Raw genomic sequence first — 21421 nt, 5'->3', positions numbered from 1 at the left:
CTGTAAAATGACCCGAGCTCTTTGGATGAAAGGGGAGGTGCAAGTGCCAACTATTATTAGTTGTTAAAGGGACATGGGAGAATTTATATATATAAGTTTGCACCAAACAGACCTGATTTTCTTTCTTTACCCTGTATAAAACCTCAGGGCAAATTATTCTCCATTGTAATCTATTGTAATTGCCACTTAATTTGTCATCACTTCTAAAGTGCACCTCTGATCTCCCAAAACAAAGTGAACAGAAGAGATAGGCCTGGATGATTTTTTTTATGCTTGAAAAAATCTTTACTGTGTTTTATTCAGTAATTCAACATTAACCTTTATATTTGTATCAATAAATAATGGCACACAAGCTGTGAGGAAGCGGAGTGGGCCAAAGAGATCTTTCGGTGGCTTGCTGTATCTCTTCCACTACCAGACAGTCCCTCGTCTCAATGATTTACTCTTGGTTAACATTCATGGTGGACCCTAAACACAAAGAGAGAAATAAATAAACCAAAGAGCCCCAAATGAATAGTATCCTTCTTATCTCTTATCTGAAGCTGCCTAAAGGCTACAAATTCAATTTAATCCTTCTACCATCAGTCAATCTAAGATCTAATTCAAAGGAGAGAAAAAAGTACACAGCAGCTGGTCTGTGGCTCTTGACAGAAAGAAACTCTTTGAATAAGTCACTGTAGGGCAGATGAGTCGTTCAAATGAGAGGTGTTTATTGCCACTGAGCTGTCCATAGCCATGCTGTTGTGGACCTGTAAAAGAAAAGAAGTGCTTGTGGACAAAAAGGAAAATAGAGACTCCAGGGAAATCAATGTGTTTGCCAAATCTCCAGAGGCACCAACTTCTTTGAGTTCCTGGGGAGGTGCTCGACTCACATTCCACCCCAGGCTGTGTCCCCACTCAACAACTTCCGTCAGCCCCCACCTTGCTCTTCCCTGCCTTTTCGCACCCCAATGGCTCACTCACTTTTAGGGATCTTCTGCTGCTCCTGCATATTACTTATCTTCACAGTCATACACAGCAATGCATATCAACAATTCTGTCCTACACATCACCAGGATGTAATTCCTTCCACTTTGAAGCTGGACCTGCCCCCAGTCCACAAATCCAATTACTCAAAAACAGAGCTGAAACAAAACCTTAACTCCAACCAAATAATTTTTCCATTAAGGGTCTACAGTTTTAAAATTACCAATCATGGTCTCGCATGATATTCTTATTGATAAAGTAGGCAAATACAATTTAGGTGGGGCTACTATAAGATGGGTGCATAACTGGCTGGATAACCATATTCAGAGAGTGGTTATTAATGGCTCCCAATCCTGCTGGAAAGGTATAACAAGTGGGGTTCCACAGGGGTCTGTTTTGGGACCGGCTGTGTTCAATATCTTCATCAACGACTTAGATGTTGGCATAGAAAGTACGCTTATAGTTGGAGATACCATAAACTGGGTGGATTGCACGCTTTGAGGAACAGGGTCAAAATTCAAATGATCGGACAAATTGAAGAAATGGTCTGAAGTAAACTGGATGAATTCAATAAAACAAATGCAAATGCTGCCACTTAGGAAGGAAACATCATTTCCAACATACAGACTGGAAGAACCCTAGGAAGGATGGCAGAAAGAGATGTAGGGTCATAATGACCACAACTAAATATGAGTCAAGTGTGAATTACTGTTCAACAAAAGAAAACGTGATTCTGGATCCATTAACAGTGTTTGTAAACAAGACACGAGAAGTCATTTCCGCTCTCCTCTGCGCTGTAGGCCAACTGGAGTATTGTGTCCAGTTGTGGCACCGCATTCGAGAAAGATGGTGGAGAAATTGGAGAGGTCCAGAGAAGAGCAACAAGAAGATTAAAGGCTGAAAACATGACCTACGAAGGAAGGCGAAAGAATTGGGTTTACTTAGTTGATAAGAAAAGACTGAGAAGGACATTGAAGCATTTTCAGGTATCTAAAGGTGTCATCAAGGAGGAGAAACTTGTTTCACCTTACCTCTAAGGATAGAACAAGAGAAGCAATGGCTTAAACTGCAACAAGGAGATTTTAGATTGGACATTAGGAAAAAAGTTCCTAACTTGTCAGGGTAGTTAAACACTGAAAATGCCTAGGGAGGTTGTGGAATCTCCATCTCTGGAGATATTTCAGAGTAGGTTAGATAAATGTCTATCAGGGCTGGTCTAGACAGTATTTGGTCCTGCCATGAGGGCAGGGGACTGGACTCGATGACCTCTCGAGGTCCCTTCCAGTCCTAGAGTCTATGAATCTATGAATATACAATCTCTCCATTTCTGTAATCTCTCTCTCTTCTGCCTGTCGTACAAACAGTTCATTAACACTTCTTACCCATGCACACATTCTCTAGAATCAAAGTTCAACATAATTGTGTTCTAGTCAAACAGAATTTATTATTTTCTCCCTATTCAAAACAGTCTGCTATGTCTTACTTGTCTACTTTACACTCAAGCTAATAGATAGTTCTTAAAATCAGATGTATTTCCTATAAACCTGAGTACTTTAAGGCTGGAGTAAAGCTTGCCGGTGTTCTGTAAGTTTTAAGTAATTGGATGGTGAGTGGTTGTAGACTTGTATAGGATGGGAATAGATTGTGATGATGAGTAGGATATTTATAAAACTAACTTACCTCTGGCATTTAGTCTAGAGCTAGATGGAAACTTTGGACTTACTACAACTCAGCTGTTTGTTAGCTATGGAGAACCAAAGAAACATTAGCCTGCAAGTTTAAATTTAAAAAGGAGCCATTGTTAGCTGCCTCTAATGCAGGCCTGCACAACTTGTAAAGTAGCAAGGGCCATATTACTCCAAAGAAAACAGCTGAGGGCCGAAACCCCCCAGCCCCGCCAAAACACCCCCCCCAGTACCACCCAGCCCCCTGCTGAAACACATCCCCTGCCCCAGCACCACCTGGCCCCACAGAAACACCCATCCCCAAGTATAAAGCTTCGCTGCCACTGTCCACCCGCCCGCTCGGCTCGTCGTCCCCCCGTGAAATAAAGGGAGGGGAAAAGGGGGACAGTTTGAAAGGATTGGATGTGACTGTCCAACACACAAACACAGGGGCTGCAGGGAGCCCAGGGCGGGGGTGGGTGGGCAGTGTGATAGGGGCTGGGAACAGGGAAGGACCCTGGACCAGGGAAGCGGGCAGGAGTTGTGGCAGGGGAGGTGCAACACACACACATCTCCCCTGGGTGTTTCCTGGCTGCCCACAGAGACAGTGGGGCAGAGACTGGGACCAACCAGTGCAGTAGCCGTCCCGCCCCCGACTGAAGGGTGGGGTGTCTCAGCCCAGTCCCCTCGCCCAACCCCGAGCTGTGGCTTGAGCCCAGCCCCGAGCTGTGGCTTGAGCCCAGGCCGGGCGCCCCTCCCCTCACTCAGCACATACCGGCTCTGCCTTGTGCCCAGCGCTTCCCACCTCAGCAGGCCCCGAAAGTGATGCACCCACTATGCGCCAGGTGGAGGGAGCGGGAGATGGAGAAACGTGTGGTTCTAGCTGTTAGGCTGGTTGGAATGCAGTGCGCACGCGGGGCTGTGAGGTGCCCCCCAGGCAAGGGGCAGACGCAGCAGCCCCACCCCTCACTTGCCCATGGGCCGCACAGTGAGCCCATGCAGGCTGCATGTGGCCCGGGGGCCGCATATTGTGCAGGCCTAAACTGCTGAATAGTTTGACTTCTAGTTTTTCTGAAGATGTAGGCCTTGCCCTAAGAGTTGTAAATATGGGGCTATTACACGTTGTATTTCATATATAAGGAAAAGATTTAATTCCTACCTATATGCAAATCACAGTGTGACTTCAGCTATAGTTGCTACCTATGCCTCCATAGTTGAGCTATCTAATCTATTTTTAATCTAATTTAATTTTAGGAATGTATATGTAATCAGTCACCATAGTATTTCAGACTGTATAAAAAAAAAAAGTATATTGCTCCATATAAAAATAAATGGGCTTTTCACCCTCTAACCTGACCCTGAAGAGTAGGCAAAATCCAGCTAGAAATCTTTAAAGAACAAGCATTTTGGGGTGAGATTTCAGATGCTTGCTGTAGGCTGAAAAAACTATGGGAACTGCCTGCTTTTTGGTATTGCAATAGGAGTGAGTGTGTTGACAGCTGAAATCAGGAAGCACAGAGATGTGTGAAGAGGGTGTTGGGGAGGTTAAAGGGGGGAAGAAAGTTAACACTGGTTTTGAATCTCAAAGGTAAAATTTGAGAGGAGGGCATATTGTCTTAACTTGTCATTAGCAGTGTGGTTACTAAAATCATAGAAATATAGGGACCTTAATAGATCATCTAGTCTAGTCCCCCCGCACTGAGTCAGGACTAAGTATTTGTTAGACCACCCCTGACTAATCTGTTTTTAGAAACTTTCAACAACTGCAACCTCCCTTGGTAATTTGTTCCAGGGCTTAACTACCCTGACAGTCAGGATGTTTTTCCTAATGTTTAACTTAAATCACCTTTGCTGCAATTTAAGCCCATTACTTCTTGTCCTGTCCTCAGCGGTTAAGGAGAACAATTTATCACCCTCCTTTTTATAACAATCTTTTATGCACTTGAAGACTGTTATCATGTCTCCCATCAGTCTTCTCTTCCCCAGACTAAATAAACACTGTTTTTTTCAATCTTTCCTTGTAGATCATGTTTTCTAAACCATCAATCATTTGTCCACTTTCTTGAAGTATGGTGCCCAGAACTGGACACAGTACTGCAGTTGAGGCCTTATCAGTGCTGCGTAGAGCAGAATTTACTTCTTGTATCTTGCTAACAACGCTCCTGCTAATATATCCCAGAATGATGTTCTCTTTTGTTTGAAACTGTATTACATTGTTGACTCATATTTAGTTTGTGATCCACTGTAAACCCCAGAACCTTTTCTGTAGTATTCCTTAGTTAATGATGTAGCCCTGCATTATCGATCTAGTTATACTGTGACCTCGGGGAGCTCAGAGATGATTTTAAACCCTGTTGGGGCAACGATCACTCTCCTTTTCCTGCTATTTATACTCTTCATTTATTTTTGTCTTTCAGATGTATAGCTCTATGGATTTTGGAAGACGCTGGCAGCTAATGCATGAGCGGATCACTCCAAACAGGTTTTACTGGTGAGTGGTCCATCAAGCTCCTCTTGTGTTGTGCAGACAATATAGCATGTTTGTGTTCATCACACACCAAAGAAGACTCTGAGGGGCCCAGGATCTAGAATTATTGCTGTTCTGCCAAACCCAGGTATTCAAAATTCATGAGTTTGGTCCCAAAAATCCTGAGATTGACTTAGGAGTGTCTTTAAAAAAAAGTTTGGAGTTTTTAATGCATCTTCTGATGTCATAGCCTTTGTGTGGGGGAAGGGTCATATTTTCAAGCCTTTCAAGCCACAACCTTGAGTTAGAAATTTACTTTAAAAAAAAAAAAGAGTGCTGAGATTCTCAGGTAATCACCTGACTCCAGGAGCTTTAAGGAAAACAAACACCAAATCTAGTGAAACTTGTTAATAATGCTGTTATTGACTACTTCCGTTCTGTTGCGCCCCAGGTGACTGTGGGGAGGGGCTTTTAAACAGAATCAATGTGCTAATTAAAGAACATGCTAGGCTTTTATTATGTGTTAGAATGTATTTTTATCATCAGATAACTGGGGAATAAGGATACATCTACACTGCAAAGAAAAACCCATGGCACCTAGTCTCAGACCCTGAGTCGATTGACTCTGGCTCATGGGGTTCAGCCTGTGGGCCTAAAAATATCAGTGTAGACATGCTGAAGCCTGGGCTATGGGAGACTCCCCCTCTCCAGGTTTCAGAGCTGGGGCTTCAGCCCAAGTGGGAATGTCTACATTGCTAATTTTAGTTCCACAGCTCGAGACCCAGAAGCCCGAGTCAGCTGACCGTGGCTCTGAGACTCAGTGCTGTGGGTTTTTCTTTGCAGTGAAGACAAACCCTAAGTGGCTCAGGGGGGTTGGTTTTGAGGGGTAAAAAAAATGTAATAGCACGTAGGTGACGTAGGTGCTTAAGTCCCAGTTTCAGAAGAGAGTTATGTATGTCAGAGCCTGAGTCTCATTGAAAATCAATGGGACCATGCTGCTGCAGTACCATTTCAGAGGCATTTAGGCTGGCTCCAGCCATAGCCACGCCGCTGGCCATTGGTGCTCCAGGCAGCATGAGAAGGGGGCAGGGAGCAGGGGGGGAGTTGGATAGAGGGCAGGGGAGTTTGGGGTGGTGGTCAGGTGGTGGGGGTGTGGGGGGTCCATCAGGGGGCAAGAAGTAGGGGGCGGGGGCCAGGACACAGCCTCCTCTAACCAGCCCTGCATACAATTTCTGAAACCTGATGCGGCCCTCAGGCCAAAAAGTTTGCCCGCCCCCGTTTTACAGCATGGCCTTGTTCATCCCACAAGAAGGAGATCTTGGGACTTGTAGTCCAGAAGGACCATGGGAGTTGGAGGCTGACAAGAAAGGTTGGGACAAGAAGTGTGTACAGATAGTTTAGGAGGGAATAGGTTTGCTTTTTTGCTTGGTTCTGGATAGGAGCAAGTTGTGGGTGTCTCTCATCGAAGAGGAAGCCATCACCTTTAGATAAGAAAAGCTAAATCAGTGCTGTACTGTGAGTATAATTAAAGAGGACCAGGTAAAGTCCACCACCCTAATTAGTGGCAGCATTATATACAAAGGTGACAACCTTATCTGAGCAATAAAAGGGACCTAACCCAAAAATGTGAGCAGGTTGCATTATATGGAGTTCCCATTTCAGATGTCTCCTCCTTTTCCAGAAATACAGAGGGTCATCGGTTACTGGAAAGAGTGGCAACAAAGCTTTTTTTCCACTCAGAGGCAGCAGTAATGATAAACTTTCCAAGAGAACAAATTAGGTTGTTCGCACAGTGGGCAAGATTTGAACCACCTTATTGTAATGCCAGGCTCAGGGATATTGAAACCCTGCAATATAATAACTTCTCTTGGCTGTTTGAGTTCTTTGTTATTACGCTGCCAGCTGTGATTTTTGTTCTGAGCTTGTAAGGTGTGTGTCGGGAAGGAAAAAATGAAAGGAACACGCTGAAACTTGGAGAGCTTGCGGGTTTTTTTTTAATTATTATTACTATGTGGAGTGGGTAGAACACAAATATATAGGACCTTGTAAGTTTCAGAGGAACATAAGCTGCTGCTCTTTGGGTTCCACCGTCACGTAAAAAGCTAAGTCATCAGATTGTGTTAACTGAAGCTTCCAGGAGACGTGAAGTAACAGCAACAAAGACATTACTGTGTTAGTCCTTAGAAGGAGCTGCGAATTTGGGCTCCTCCGAATCTATTATTAACAGGTCTCAGATAAGCCTCTTACATCAAATGGTGAAATCTTCAGCAGCTTTGTCAAGATACCACTTGACTTGTAGCAGCATTTTCAATTGTCCAGAGCCACCACACATTTGCAGTACTATAACCTGCCGTTTTGTAGAACAAATCACCCTAACCCAGACAGGGTTCATCTTTCTCCCCTCTGCTATGTGATATTTTCCCAAATAATTACACCTGTCCAATGCCCAGGAGTTTCCATATTGATAGATTTTAAGGCCAGAAGGGACTATTTGGATTATCTGAATCGGCTTCCCGTGTAACACAAGCCATAGAATTTCGCAAGCCCATAGGTTTGGGGCTGCGTTCAGGTCTGACTTATTGCATTATAAAGGACCAGATTTTGATACCTTTACTTATGTAGTAGCAATTTATCATACGTGTTGTCTCATTGAATTGATTCGCACAACTTGGGAAGGAAGGTGGTCCTCAGCATGAGGAAAGAAATCCACGTGTGACTTCCATATGGCTTTAAAGTCTTTAATGTCTCAGGACCCCAGTGGGGCTAAAAATGGGAGCTGGTAGCAACAGGAAGCAGAGTTCCCCATATTCCATTGTGGTGCTATCCCTGGAGCAGCCCAAGATAATCACATTTAAATCGGTGGCATTTTTAGGTAAAGAGAGACTATTTGAGTTCAGTTTTATAAGTTGTCATGGCTTCTTGTAAGCCTTGTTTAGTTGAATTCATGGTCGCTAAGGCACCTGCCTTTCCAGGTGGAGGGAGACAAAAGACCATTTCCACATCATGTTTTGTGCACTGTAAAATATCGGGGAAACAGTTTCTTCACTAAAAAGTGATTTATGCAGTACTAGGTAATCCCATCCCTAATTAGCTAAGCCCTTGAAGTCAATGGGACTTAAATCTGTGCTTAAAAGCAAGTGCCTGCTTAAGTGCTATGTTGAATTGAGACCTTAGTACCAAAAAGGGGGCGAGGGCAGGTTGTCTACTAGCCTAGGACTTGGGAGACCTGGCTTCAAGTCTGTGCATGACCATAGCCTTCCCTTGTGACCTCGGGCAAGTCACTTAACCTCTCTGGGCTGCCGTTTTCCATCTACACAATGGGGCCCATAGCTCTGCCCTGACTCACAGGGGTTTTGTGAGTGAAAAATTCATTAAAGGTTGTGTGATGCTCAAACACTACAATAATGAGGCCATACTGGGACATCAGAAAGACTAAAAACAAACCAGTCAGTAAAGGGTTAAGAGAAGTTTCAGTGGGTTATAAATTCCATCATCCTGTTAGCAGGTAAGTCCCTAAACGAGGGAATTCCTTAAGGTATCCTGCATTTACTGGCTGGTCAGCTGAACAGCTACATATTGTTTTCCCATCCACCCATCTCTGGAGGGCCTGCTTATATTTTCAGAGCGCACACACAGGAAGAAATGCTGTGTGCGGAAGGCACAGTCCATGTCAGAAGTAGCAGACTTTCTCGGCACTGCCCCAGCATTCGCTTCCCCGGTGGGTCCATTTGTTTCTACTGCTCTCCACGTTGGGGAGCAGCAAGGAATAGGAGGCAGTTGATGGGGATCTCCTCCCCCCTTTCACCTGTCATATTTAGTCATTTGCCACCCTCCTTCTGTACTGTGGTCTTAAGAGATGCCATCAGATAATTTGGGTGAAACTGTCAAATTGTAGCCAGGAACAGCTGGAAGGGGGGGAGGAATTTAGCATTGGATTTAGCATGCATAGCCTTTCCGATGGGTACAGGGAGTTTTGAAGCACTGAGAAGGTCAATACCTGGAACGCGCCCAGTCTGGAAAGGACGCGGAAGTGTACACTAATTACGAAGGAGCTGAATGGAAAACGCCAGCAGGAAAGTGGGGGAGGGACGGGGAGAGGAGGAAAATAGGACACGCATCTCTCTTCGCAGAGCAATATTTCAGATCTCACTTATCTTAGATTTTGCTTTGTTTTTAACAAGCAGTAGGGGAAATGATATTAAATTTATAACAAATGGTGCTAAAGGCACCAGCTGTTTTGCTCATTCTCCCTTTGTCGGATTTTCCTTTCTCTTCTTTCTGTGGCACTGAAACAAATCACTAGCCTCCTTGGAACTTTGTGGTTGTCGCTCACACACTGCAGCCCCACAGTCATTTTTAACTCCACAGCAGGAGTTAAACTGGCCTCTGCCACTTGAGCTAAAGGAGAATCTCTGGGTAGTGTAGGGTCTGTGACACACAGATGAGCAGTTCTGAGCCCATCCAGCAGAGGGCAGCAGTGCAAAAATACACAGACCAGCTCACTGGGGTGTTAACATGATCTTTGAGGTGAGAAGACGTGAACTGTGGTTGGCCAGAGGCTGTGCAGAGATACCCAAGATTAGGAGTTCATGGTTGTTTGAGACAAACACGAAGAGTGTGGATGCTTGTCTGATGGTCTCATGAGAACTGGCTTTATTGTGAGATTTTCAGTCCTTGTTTAGCTTGTAGTGAGGCAGAAACAGTGGCAAGGGCCCTTTTTGTTGTATTTCTGAGCTGGTAGCCCAGGGCCATCAGGAAGATGCTGACCGAGTTGTTTGAATGAGGAAGATAACTTGAGTGGGGCGGGAGCATTACCCGAATGTTTCTAAAATTTATGATCTGGGTTCAGATCTAGAAATGAGCAAATGTCTGTGGATCACTTCTCAGTTCTCTCTGTGGTGTGCAATGGGGCGTGGAAATGTCCCAGCTCCAATGAGGACAGCCCTGGGATTGTGTCAGTTTTATCGTCCAATGAGGGCCTATTGGACATACCAAAGGTGAGCTTTACTTGGCATGCCTGATCTGTTAGCCAGCAATAAAATGATCATTTAAAAATTGTGTGTCTCTTGCAAACCCACTAATCACTAACTACCAGATGGTGTCATTATATAGTGCTGGGAAAACATCACTTGAGTTTTTACAGCCAGCTCTAGCGTTAAGAAAACATAGTTTTATAAATGTCAATTGACTATTAAATAATCCTACATTAGAAATTTCTGAGTTAAAATAACCTTGTCCTCATGCTACATGGTAAAAGGAATAATTCCATCCCTGCATTTATGCGTAGTGTGGCTCTATTTCCATCACAGGACAAGTGTTTTCATAAACCCGAAGTGCTGGGTTCAAGCCACCAGAGCCCTAATGTGAAATGTTTAGCCTGAGTTGTCCTTAGTTTCTGTAAAGGTGGGTCTGCGTTTTGGGAGATATTTTTAACTCTACCTGCATTTATTGCAATGTTTCCTTAACAGCACCTGGCATGTACTGAGAGGGATGGTCTAGGTCAGGGGTGGCCAGCCAGAATTTACCAATGTACATTGCCGAAGAGCCACAGTAATACATGAGCAGCCCCCCATCAGCTCCTCCCCCAGCTCCTAGCATCTCCACCTTCCCCCCATGCCTCCCACCTGCTGTGATCAGCTGTTTTGCATGTGCAGGAGGCTCTGGGAGGTAGCGGGGAGGAGGAAGGACCGGCACTAGTATTTTTAGCGCCCTAGGCGCATGGCCATTTCACCGCCCCCGCGCTGGTCCCGGTGCTCCGGTGGAGCTGCCGCAGTCGTGCCTGCGGAGGGTCCCATGGTCCATTGCTCTGGTGGAGCTGCCACGGGCATTTCTGCGGAAGGTTCGCTGCTCCCGCAGCTCCAGTGGACCTGCCACAGTCCTGCCTGCGGCAGCTCCACCGGAGCCACAGACCAGGGGACCCTCTGCAGGAAAGCCTGCGGCAGGTCCACTGGAGCCGCCTGCCGCCCCCCTGGCAAAATGCCGCCCCCTCCATAATCCTGGTGCCCTAGGTGACTGCCTAAGTTGCCTAAATGCAAGCGCCGGCCCTGGGAGGAGAGGAGGGCACAGCACATTCAGGGGAAGGGGCAGGGGCATTGGGGAAAGGGGTGAAGTGGGGGCAGGGCCTGGGGCAGAGCAGGGCATTGAGAAGTGAGCACCCCTTGGCACATTGGAAAGTTGGCGTCTGTAGCTCCAGCCCCGGAGTCAGTGCCTATGCAAGGAGCCGCATATTAACCTCTGAAGAGCTGCATGTGGCTCCAGAGCCACAGGTTGGCCACTCCTGGTCTAGATATACTTAATCCTGCTTCAGCATGGGGGGGTGGAATCAAACTGATGTATCCTGCCTGTTAATTCTCTTGCGCTGCCATAGTCATCACAGAGCAAAGTTTGCCTCCCAGTGTCTAGTTTATATGCTGTACAGTACAGATGGGATAGCCAATACTCTTGCATTATTGTGATCAGATGTTTATGATGGTACCTGGCATATTTGGAGTAACCTTGGAGGAAGATTTATTTTATATTTTCCTTTTGGCCATACACATTTTTTCACAGACTTGACGTTTTCCTCCTTCTGCTCCCTCCCTCCCCCGACTAGTAAGGGTTGTTCATGGCAGTGTGACCAGATAACAAGTGTAAAAAATCGGGATGCAGCTTGGGGGGTAATAGGTGCCTATATAAGAAAAAGTCCCCCAAATTGAGACTGTCCCTATAAAATCGGGACATCTGGTCACTCTAGTTCATGGTAAAGTGTGACAGGATTACAAACATTGATATTACTGAGTCCGATGTGAGCATGCTGGGAAACGGTGGACATCTGCGTTTATTGGTGGGAGGTGTGCCCGCATTAATCATCCACCAAATAGCCAAACCTAGGAAGAGAGAGACACTTTCTAGGAATGCTTGGGATGTGGTAGAAGCCCTAGGGCAGATCCTCCAGAAGGTGTAAATTGGCATTGCTCCATCAATGCAGCTATGCCAGTTTATACCAGCGGAGCAGCTGCCCCCATAGACTGTCGGGGCATGTGACTGCTGTAATGATGAATTAGCACTTGAGGGAGAGCAGGGAGAGAGAACCCAGGAAAACTTGATGCTTCTCTGAAAAGGAAACAACTTCACTTTTTGTGTTTGAGCAAACCATCCAGGGGCTGCTATGGAGAGACTGCTTGGAAATAAACATCAAGTTGTCAGTTTCAGTTAAGATTATGTCTTTGCTACAATTCCCATTTTGCAAATGTGATCCAGGCTTTTGTAACCAATTTGGCCCAGGGCAGAATCTTGGCAGAAATAGTTTCATCTGGGAAGCTGGCAAAAAACACAACAAAAACAAAACAAAACAAAAAAAGCTCCCTCCCTCCCTCCACCCAAAACAAACCAAAAATCAGCCACCAACTCACAACAACTCAAAAACACTGGTTGGATAATACACCAGAGTTGTTTGCAATTTATGTAAGGGCCAAAACCAAAGATGTTTGCTGGTTTCTGGTGCATTTTTATCCTCTCAGATGAATAACAACTTCAATTTATAAAAGTAACACAAGAACCTAAGAATAAAAGGAATTTGTTATGTAAGTTAGTCGCTAACAGTTCAAGCTCTCAGTAGCAGCTGATGCACTGAAAAAGTACTTAAAGGTTTTTGATGCACGAATAAGCAGTTTTATGATGATCTTCTTAAATGCATTATGCCAAGTCTCTGGGATAAATATTGTGTGTTTTAAATCCCATTTAGAACTTTTACCCACAAAGTCTCATGTACCCCACGGTGTTTTCGGAAGTATTATAGGTTTCTTGTTTTACAGCTGTTTTATCAAAGAAAGCAGAATGGCCACAAGAAACAAGTGTGGTTGTAGGGGAAATATGTTTAAATAATTCTCCATGGTACAAACCATATATAATTCCTAAAAGGAACATAGGGATGGCAATTTGGTATCAGCCCTGTGGTCCATTTCCTCCGATATCCAGTCTCCAAAAATGGCTAGTGCCAGCTACTTTAGAGGAAGATGCAAGAAAACTTGAAGTAGGCAATTTTGGAATAACTTCCTCATAAGGAAATTTTCTTCCTAAATCTTCCCTTAGGTCTTGAAGCATGAGCGTTTATATCCCTTCAATTAAATCCATATTAACATAACTCTAGATGGTCTCATCCATATAGATCTCCAATCTTTGGTTTATAATTTGTCTAAACTCTTGGTTGAGGTATGTTGTGGCATTGAGTTCCACAGGCTGATAGTCTGCAGTGTGGTGGGTGGGGTGGAAAATAGTTCCTTTTATTGGATTTAAATTTGCTGCCTTCTGTTGAATGACCCAAGTTCTACCCTGGCTAAGAATTATGGCCCCAGAAATGCACTACCTTCTGATATCTGTTAAGATCTTTCATGCTCCTGGGGCCAGGTTCTGCTCCGATTCACCCCCGGGGTAATCTAGAGTAACTCTGCTCACCCACGGAAGATCCTTTCTGTGTGGACACGCATGTGTCTGAAAACAGAGGGCCTGATGAGCCTGTCCTGTGGGAAGATCCTGGAAAGGAAATCTCCAAAGGGTTCTCCTTGGGAGAGATCGGGCAGTGCAGGCCCAATAGCCCCAGGGACTCTCCTGTCTGCAGCTGCCGCACGGGGAGAGGAAGCTCACTGCCCTAGAGGGAGCCTTTCTGCCCTGAGCCATGCGGGAGCAGTGGGAGGCTGATGTATGCCCCTCCCCCCACCAATCCTTTTCCCTAAGTAGCTCTGTAGCCCACAGAGTGCAGAGTCAGAGGTAAATATTGGCATGGAGGCAGCTTGTACATGAGAGATAGCGATTTGGCTGTGGAGGGTCCCAGGGTGATCTTTGGTGATATTTGTAGTAGGCAGCACGGAGAGCCAATCTCCTTTAATTAATACATTGATTAATGCATCTGCCTGAGGCAGATGGGAATCATCAGAGCTTGATAGAGCAAACCAAAGGCCATTCTGCTGGAGTGTCTACAGCAGTACAGTCCACACCTGCCATTGGGTGGCAAGATCTAGGCTTATTCCTTGTTTTGTCTGATTTAGCTTTTCTTTACTCTGCACCACATTCTGTTAATTGCTCTGTTTCTGAGTCCAAGTGGTCCAAGCATGTCCCACTACTCTTGTTTGATGGACAACCTCACTGAGCTTGGCTCTGCATAGGCAAAGGGGGACGCATATCAGCTGCCGCCTGCGAGCATGGATTCTGAGCAGGAAACATGAGGCAATCTAGAAACACACAGGCCAGTTGGCCCCAGGAAGACCACGGCCAAAGCTGTGGCTTTGGTGTGTTTCTCATACGTGTTATTGTGTGGTAGGTTTATGGCCAAGATTTCCAAAAATGGAGTCTAAAGAGAGTCTCCTAAATGCCCCTTTAAGCTCCTAAATAAGGGCTTGTCTACACAGTGCCTTTGCACTAGAAGGGAGTAGATTTTTAGTGCACAGTAGCATGTTGTGCACTAGCTGGCACATGTAGACCTTGCTGATGCACACTGAAAGTTCTCAAGTGCATATTAATGTAGTCCCATTTCAAACAGTTCTCCATTAGCACGCTCCGGGGAACTTAATTCACACCAGCAAGGTCCACATGAGTCAGTGTGCAACGTGCTGGCAAGCACTAGAATTTAACTTCTCTAGTGCAGACTAACACACTGTGTAGACAAGTCCAATTTGTGGGCCGATTTTCACAAGTGGTGAACACCCTGTAGCTTTCAGTTGACTTCTGGGGAGTTCCTAGAAGCTCAACTCTTTTCATTTGTTTCAGGGGTGGAATTTTCATAAGTGCGCAGTGGTGCTCCAACTGTCCCCACTGGTAAAACTCTCTTTGTCTTCAATGGGAGCAGATCTAGGCGGCTATTGAGAACTTTTGAACATCCAACATAAAATAAGGATTTAGAATTCTAATGGTAGGCTCCTGTTTTTGGAAATCTTGGCTTACTTTTCATTGGAACTGGGCAAACAATGCCCTCGCCAACCCCATCCCAGAACACGTGCTTAGATTTGTAAACAAATTCCCTTCTCGGTGTGCTTCTGGCAGTTCTTTTCCTTGCAGAAGTTCCAGCCTGATAGCTTTGTTACACTCATTTTGCATTGGTGTAAATGACTACACAAGAAGCAAGGCGATGGAGAATCAGCCCTTAGAAGCAGAATATGTAAATACTTCCAGAGGTGATTTTAGGTTGAAATCAGAACCTCGGTCATAACCACAAGCCATGGCTCTTCTTGCAGTGTTTCCAGTTTGACTACAACTAGGAAGTAACCAGAATATCATGAGATACATTTCCCGTGTGAGATTTCTAGACCAAGAAGGTTCAGATAGATTTTGATTAGCTTTTCTGAACTTACTGAAGCCTTTGGAAGTTTGCCCGTCATGAAGTTAGGCAACAGTTCTTCTATTTAACAGACCAAGTCGGATCCGTGCTGTGTAGTAAGCAGTCTCTTATCAGGGCCAAACAGACAAGATGTTCCTAAACTCATTTAGATGCGATCCATTTGTGTTGCTCAGTAACGGCCATGAAAGATGAGGAGATCTTTCTTTATGAATTTTGCTTGTTGGAAATTAACAAACTCTCTAAAATGACAATTCATCAGAAGCAATGTGTGGCAGAATTAATTCTCTGCAAGAGAAGAGATTGAAACTCCCATCCTTTCGTTCCCTTGGTATTCCCCAGAGCCTCCTTTATAGAATGAGCTTAGTTTAATGCTGCCATCGTTAAATGTAGCCTGCATGAAACTACATGGAAACTTAAGATGAGGAAGGAGTATCCTATTAGCTACACTGCAGGTTCCTTTAAGTAATGTAGGTTAGATGAGTTTCCTTCAATTATTCCCCTTAGCAGGTTGTTATTTAGAACAAGGTGGAGAAGCCAGTGGCTTTTGCTATTGTGCCTGCATGATTGTACAGCAGTAATTGGATTAGCAGATGGTGGATCATCAGAGCTATTTAATTATACCATAGAAGCTGTAGTATGAGTAGGAGATAATGAGCCATGGGTTTATAGGCACTAGGCAGACATGTGCCCTGGATGGCTTGGGTTATGTTCAGAGGTGAAGCTGAATGCTTGTAACTGCGTTTAAGGGAATCTGTAGCATGGAACCAAAGACCTGTTTCTGACAAGGTTCATGGCCTAGGCTTGTAGGCAGTTTGGATAAGCTGTAATCATGGCACTGAGCTCCCCAACTCATAGCTCATATACCAGGGGCCTGCTGAGGTGGGAAGGATGGCTTAGTGGATAGGGTACTAGCCTAGGACTCCACCCAACCTAGGTTCAACTCTTAGCTTAACTGTAGACTCCTTGTATGACCTTGGGCAAAGTAAAACTCCCCTAAATTTAACGGACCTTTCATCTATGCTGTGCTTCCATTCCCCATTTGTATGTGACTGGGATAATACTTCAGCTGGGTGTTGTGTTGATAAAATCAGTTAATGGTTGAGAGATCTTACATTAAGGAGGGCCGTATAAGCTCCTAGATAGACTGGACAGTCTACACGGTAATTAAAAACCCACATCTGGCCATGCCAGCTGGGTTTGGGCAAAGGGGCTGTTTAAATGCAGTGTAGACATTTATGTTCAGGCTAGAGCCTGGACTCTAGTCCCTTGGGAGGATCCCAGAGCTCGGGCTGTAGCCCAAGCCCAAATATCTACTCCACAGTTAAACAACTCTCAGTCAGCTGGCACGGGCCAGTGGTGGGTGTCTAAATGCAATGTAGATATAGCCCATCTGCTTCTCTCTCCGCCCAGGCTGCTCTTCAGCCCCACAAATCCAGTGTGAGTCATCTATTACTTTCCTTGCACCTACCCAGGCTCTAGTGCGATGTCCTCCCTCTTGGCTTGGGGCGCACAGGATGAAGCTCACTTGTAGGCCTACTAACACTTCTCCTGAACTAGTCCGCAGGTGAGGTTACTACTGAATGCTGACAGGTGATTTCCCTCTGCTCTCTGTCCAAGCAGCTGCTTGCCTCCAAAGAATGCCGGCCTCTGTCAGCCATGAAGAACTGGAGAGTGTGTCTTTGATCTCAGATCCCCAGGCATGCTGGGCTGCCTACTGCTGGACTTCCCAGCTGGCCTCCCACACAGCCTGAATCAATATCTTTTTCACCACTCGCTTGCACAGCAACTACGTACACAGGTGCATTTATGCCTTGCGTCTTTCCGCCAGCAAACTCCTTGCTCCCATCATTGTCCATCTCAGGAAGAGATGGCTCATGTGAAGTTGTGCATATTTCCATCCCAAGTCTATCACTGATATTTGGGGGTTCATCTCCTGCCTTGACTGATCAACCTTCTTGCTGTAGGATGTGTGATGCTCTGCAACTCACTCTAGTAACATTTACTTTTACCCATCACTGATGCACTGACTAGCTGTTCCTAGGAAGAGACCCTGTCTGTGCGGCTCCCACTTCACTGCCAGAATCCTTTTTGTTTGTTTACTGCTCCTTTGCCTTTTCTCTTAAGGCTGTCAGGACAAATGAGTGTCTCACTCTTAACTTGGCATAAATTGGTAATTGAGCATGATTTGGGGCAAGGAGACACACTGATGCATTTACACTTTCTGACCCATCTTGCAACAGAGTAGTTTATTCTCTCTCTTTTGCTTGGTTGCTGGTTAAAGGTCTAAACAATGAAATCATCTATTGTTCTCTTCAGGTTAGTGGCTGAAGCTCAAAGAAACAGTCACCATAAGAGACGAGTCGCAAATTTGGCTTCACATTGCCTCGCTCTGAAATGCATAAATTGAAGTGCGAATTAATTTCCAGCTAGTTAGACATTGTCCCAGGGTAATTCTTTCTGATATTCTGCATCAGGGAATTTGGCAAGCTATCCTTCCTTAATTAATACAATGTACACCGCTTTATCGGCTCATCTTGCAACATATCTTGTACATTCCATCTGTGCCAAGTGGCATGCTGGCATCCCTTCTTTGGACAATTTAAGCTTTATTTTTATTCCTATACCACGGTACTAATTTATTAAATGATGTTCCCACTCTAAAGCTTTTCAGAGACACCCTGCTCTGTCTTGGACTCTGTTAGTAGCTGGATCACTGAGCCTTAGCTCATAAGCCATGTCCTATTTGCAATCAGAAAATGTTCCTACAAATGAAGGGAATTAAACACACAGGCAAGGGAGCATCTTTAGATGACTGTAGCCTAAAGTGCAGTGGATCCAATTTGGAATACTTCGTGCCAGGCTACAAACCCTGTTGTATTTAATGAGCTTTCCAAATATTCCTTTGCATGGAGAGAAGCTAGAGGCTGAGTTGAATCCCTGAATGTAGAGTGAGGACAGATGGAATTATAGTTATGTACTTAGAGCACACAACATTTGCTGTACTGTTCTAAACTGTTCTGAAGCAAGGGTTGCTTCTGGTTCCCGAATAGCCAGGCTAGTAATGCTACAGCAATTCCATTTCTATGGGGCCTTTCAAATGAGGATTCCCAAGAACTTTACAGACATTAACTAACTGGACCTCATAACAGTACATTAAGCATTATGCTCGTTTTAGTGATGGACCTGCTGAGCCACAGAGAGGTGGCTTACAGCTACAGTCCCTCAATAAATCCATGCTGTGGCTGGAAATAGATCCAAAAAATCTGGGCTTGAGCTCTGCTGTTGACTGCAAGGTAAAGTTGGTTGAAAAATGGTATTTTCTCAAAAAAAAAATCAAATATTTTTTTCTTAGAAATTTTCCATGGAAATGTCCAGTTTTTCTACGAAACAAAACACATTTTTGTTCAATTTTGAAATGGTTTAGTTTGTTTGTCTGTTTCATTTTGGTTTCCAGCAATTCAACCCTCCCCCCAGTTTATGTTGTTTGGGGTTTTTTCCCCAAAGGGAGAAAAAAAGGGGGGGAGGAAAAATGAAGAATGAAAAGCATTCATTTTCAATTTTCAAAACTTGAACTGAAACCAACATTTTTATATATTGAAAATTTAGAAGGAAACAAACATTTCCTGGAAAAATTCCCCTTTCTTTCCTCCAGCCTGAGCCTGAATGTCTCCACCACATGTAAACATCTACAAACCTGGTCCTTTAAAATACTTCCTGTGTTGGAGGAACGGATTTTTCCCCTTCCTTTTTTACAAGAACTCAGTGATATTCATCGGAATTCACCCAGCAGGTTAAGAAATATAAATGCAAAGTAGAGCAGGAGGAATTTGAAAGGGTGAAGACTGTAATCTATCCTGATGACTGCAGTTGGGAAATGAGCAGCAGGAGCAGATATATCATTGTGAATATTTTCATGCAGTTTCTTAGTCCCCTGATAATAAAGAATTAAGAAACTGAGGACAAACACATCAGCAGATTTGTTTGTAAGAACACTTCTCACAGATTTCTTCGAATCGTCTCCAGTCCTTTAAATTGCTGTTTAGTTTCTGTGAAGTACAGTGCCTTTTTCATTAATGCTATGGGGAGAGAAAAAACCAGATTCCTCAGAAGCTTTAAACAAGCAAGTTTGTGCTGGCTCTGTTCAGAAGTGAAAAAAATGAGCTGAGTGTAGGCACCCTGACAACTTCCTGCCTTATCTTGCAGTTTTACCATCCTAGTGATAACTCCTGCAGACGTCCAGAATTGTAGAGTCTTAGAAATTAAAGCTTGAAGAAAACTATAAGTCCATTCCCTGGAGATGAATGCAAGATAGTTCCTTACAGCATGTTCCCCTAAGCTTTTTTTCAAGCTTGATTTGAAATGCACCAAGTAATGGGGCTTCTGCTGTATCCCTTGGGAGACCATACCACAGTCTCACACTGTTAAGAGAATGTCTCCTGTTATTCAGCCCCAGAGGGTAATGTCCTATTTTCTATAGCCAAGATCCTGTTACGGATCTGACTGAAGTTAATACTAGTAAAACATACAGAGGGTCCAATTTGCCTTTACCTTGCCGTGTATGAAGTTATTTGCGCTTATGCGAAACATGCTACTCAATCAAAATGGTGGCGCCATACATCCACTGTGCAGATGCGTAAATGGCGACACAAGGTTGTGTGGAGAAAGAGGCCCAGTTTGTGTTAGGGTTGGGTATATAGTTCACCAACTGGCCTGCAGTAAGATCTGTATCGTCTAACATACAGGAAGTGTTTGGATTAGTGTGTTGAGCTGCTTCACCCACGTCTGACTGTGTCCGTGGGTCTGGTCCGTATCTTGGTCGGATTAGACACACACGCTGTCTGCCTTGTACCACCTGTAAATACCTGAATGTTTACTCACTTCTGGGGCAGGATATTGTTAAAATTTCAGCAAACTAATTACCAACATCCATTAATTTGATTGGGTTTGTCTAAAAAAAAGGGATGTGTTTCTCCCCTCCCTGCTGCACATTATTGCACTATAAATGTGCGTTGTTCTTTCTCTTTCTAGTCCTAATCTACTGAAAAACATCCCTCTGAGTAGTCCACATCCATTCCTCCTGTCCCTTTCCATTATCAGTGATTAGTTCCTCCACTCTGACATCTCAGCCTACAATGGCTGGGTTTCTAAGGCTGCATCTTGTTGAAGTCTCATTCGCATTTTCACAATTTTTCTTTTGAGATTAGCGCTGTGCCAAGGAACCCTGATGGTTCAGATACCAGGCAAGTAACTGGCAAAACTCTCACCTGGTACCTGATTCCTAAGCAGATGGGTCACTGAGGTTTGCTGGCCAGGCCCCAGTTCCAAACGCTCATGACCTGATGTATGGAACTGATGCAAACCGAGGTGAAGTTTGTTTTTGACTCCTGAGGAGTTTCCGCTGACTTAAGGACAGAGCAGACTCCCAGAGACTGCAGCCGGAGGAAATATTCATGCAAATCCCTGCCCAGTGAAAGTGGAGAAATTTGTGCTGCTCTGTGTTAGATCTTTCCTTGTGGATTCAAAAGCAGAAAGGGCATCATTCCCATCGCTCTTCCTCCTCCTTCCATTTGTCTGCTTCACCTACCTTTTAGCTGCCTCTGTGGCTTCCTACCTAAGAAAACATTCTCTGCTGTTACCCTTTTCAGTTAGCTAACAGTCAAAATAAAGACGATGAGAGGTTGACCTTAAAGAAATTCACCTTGAGCTTCTAAACCCAAAGTTTGGCCAGCCAGTGACAAATCCTTTAGCATCTCTGAGTGCTGTGGATCACCTGCATACAAGGCCCTCTCATGGCATTTTGCGACATGACACGTCTGCGGAATAATAACTTTGAAAAGTTTTGGGTTCAGAATGTGGTCGTGTGCTCACCTGACTGGCTAGCCCAACCCCACCAACTACTAAAAGTGTTCTGTGTGCTGCAGCTGTAGGAGACCAATGAGGAATTGAATTTCCCACCTGCTTCGTTCTCTGCTATTAGCAGATGCTGTCCTTTTCTGGAGTCCAGAAGGTGTTAGC

At 44.6% G+C, this 21421-nt stretch overlaps 1 protein-coding gene across 1 annotated transcript in view; it reads left to right on the top strand.

The window, feature by feature from the left end:
- LOC116838098 (VPS10 domain-containing receptor SorCS3) overlaps positions 1–21421 on the top strand; it is a 513373-nt gene that overhangs the window by 354689 nt on the left and 137263 nt on the right. Inside the window, exon 5 of the mRNA XM_032803097.2 lies at positions 5048–5121. Coding sequence (XP_032658988.1) covers positions 5048–5121 — 74 coding nt within the window. The remainder of the gene's footprint in view (positions 1–5047; positions 5122–21421) is intronic.

Source organism: Chelonoidis abingdonii, chromosome 16 (genome assembly GCF_003597395.2).
Source record: "Chelonoidis abingdonii isolate Lonesome George chromosome 16, CheloAbing_2.0, whole genome shotgun sequence".
Taxonomy (NCBI): domain Eukaryota; kingdom Metazoa; phylum Chordata; order Testudines; family Testudinidae; genus Chelonoidis; species Chelonoidis abingdonii.
The sequence above is the reverse complement of the archived record's forward strand: the minus strand, read 5'-3'. Positions and strand labels throughout refer to the sequence as shown.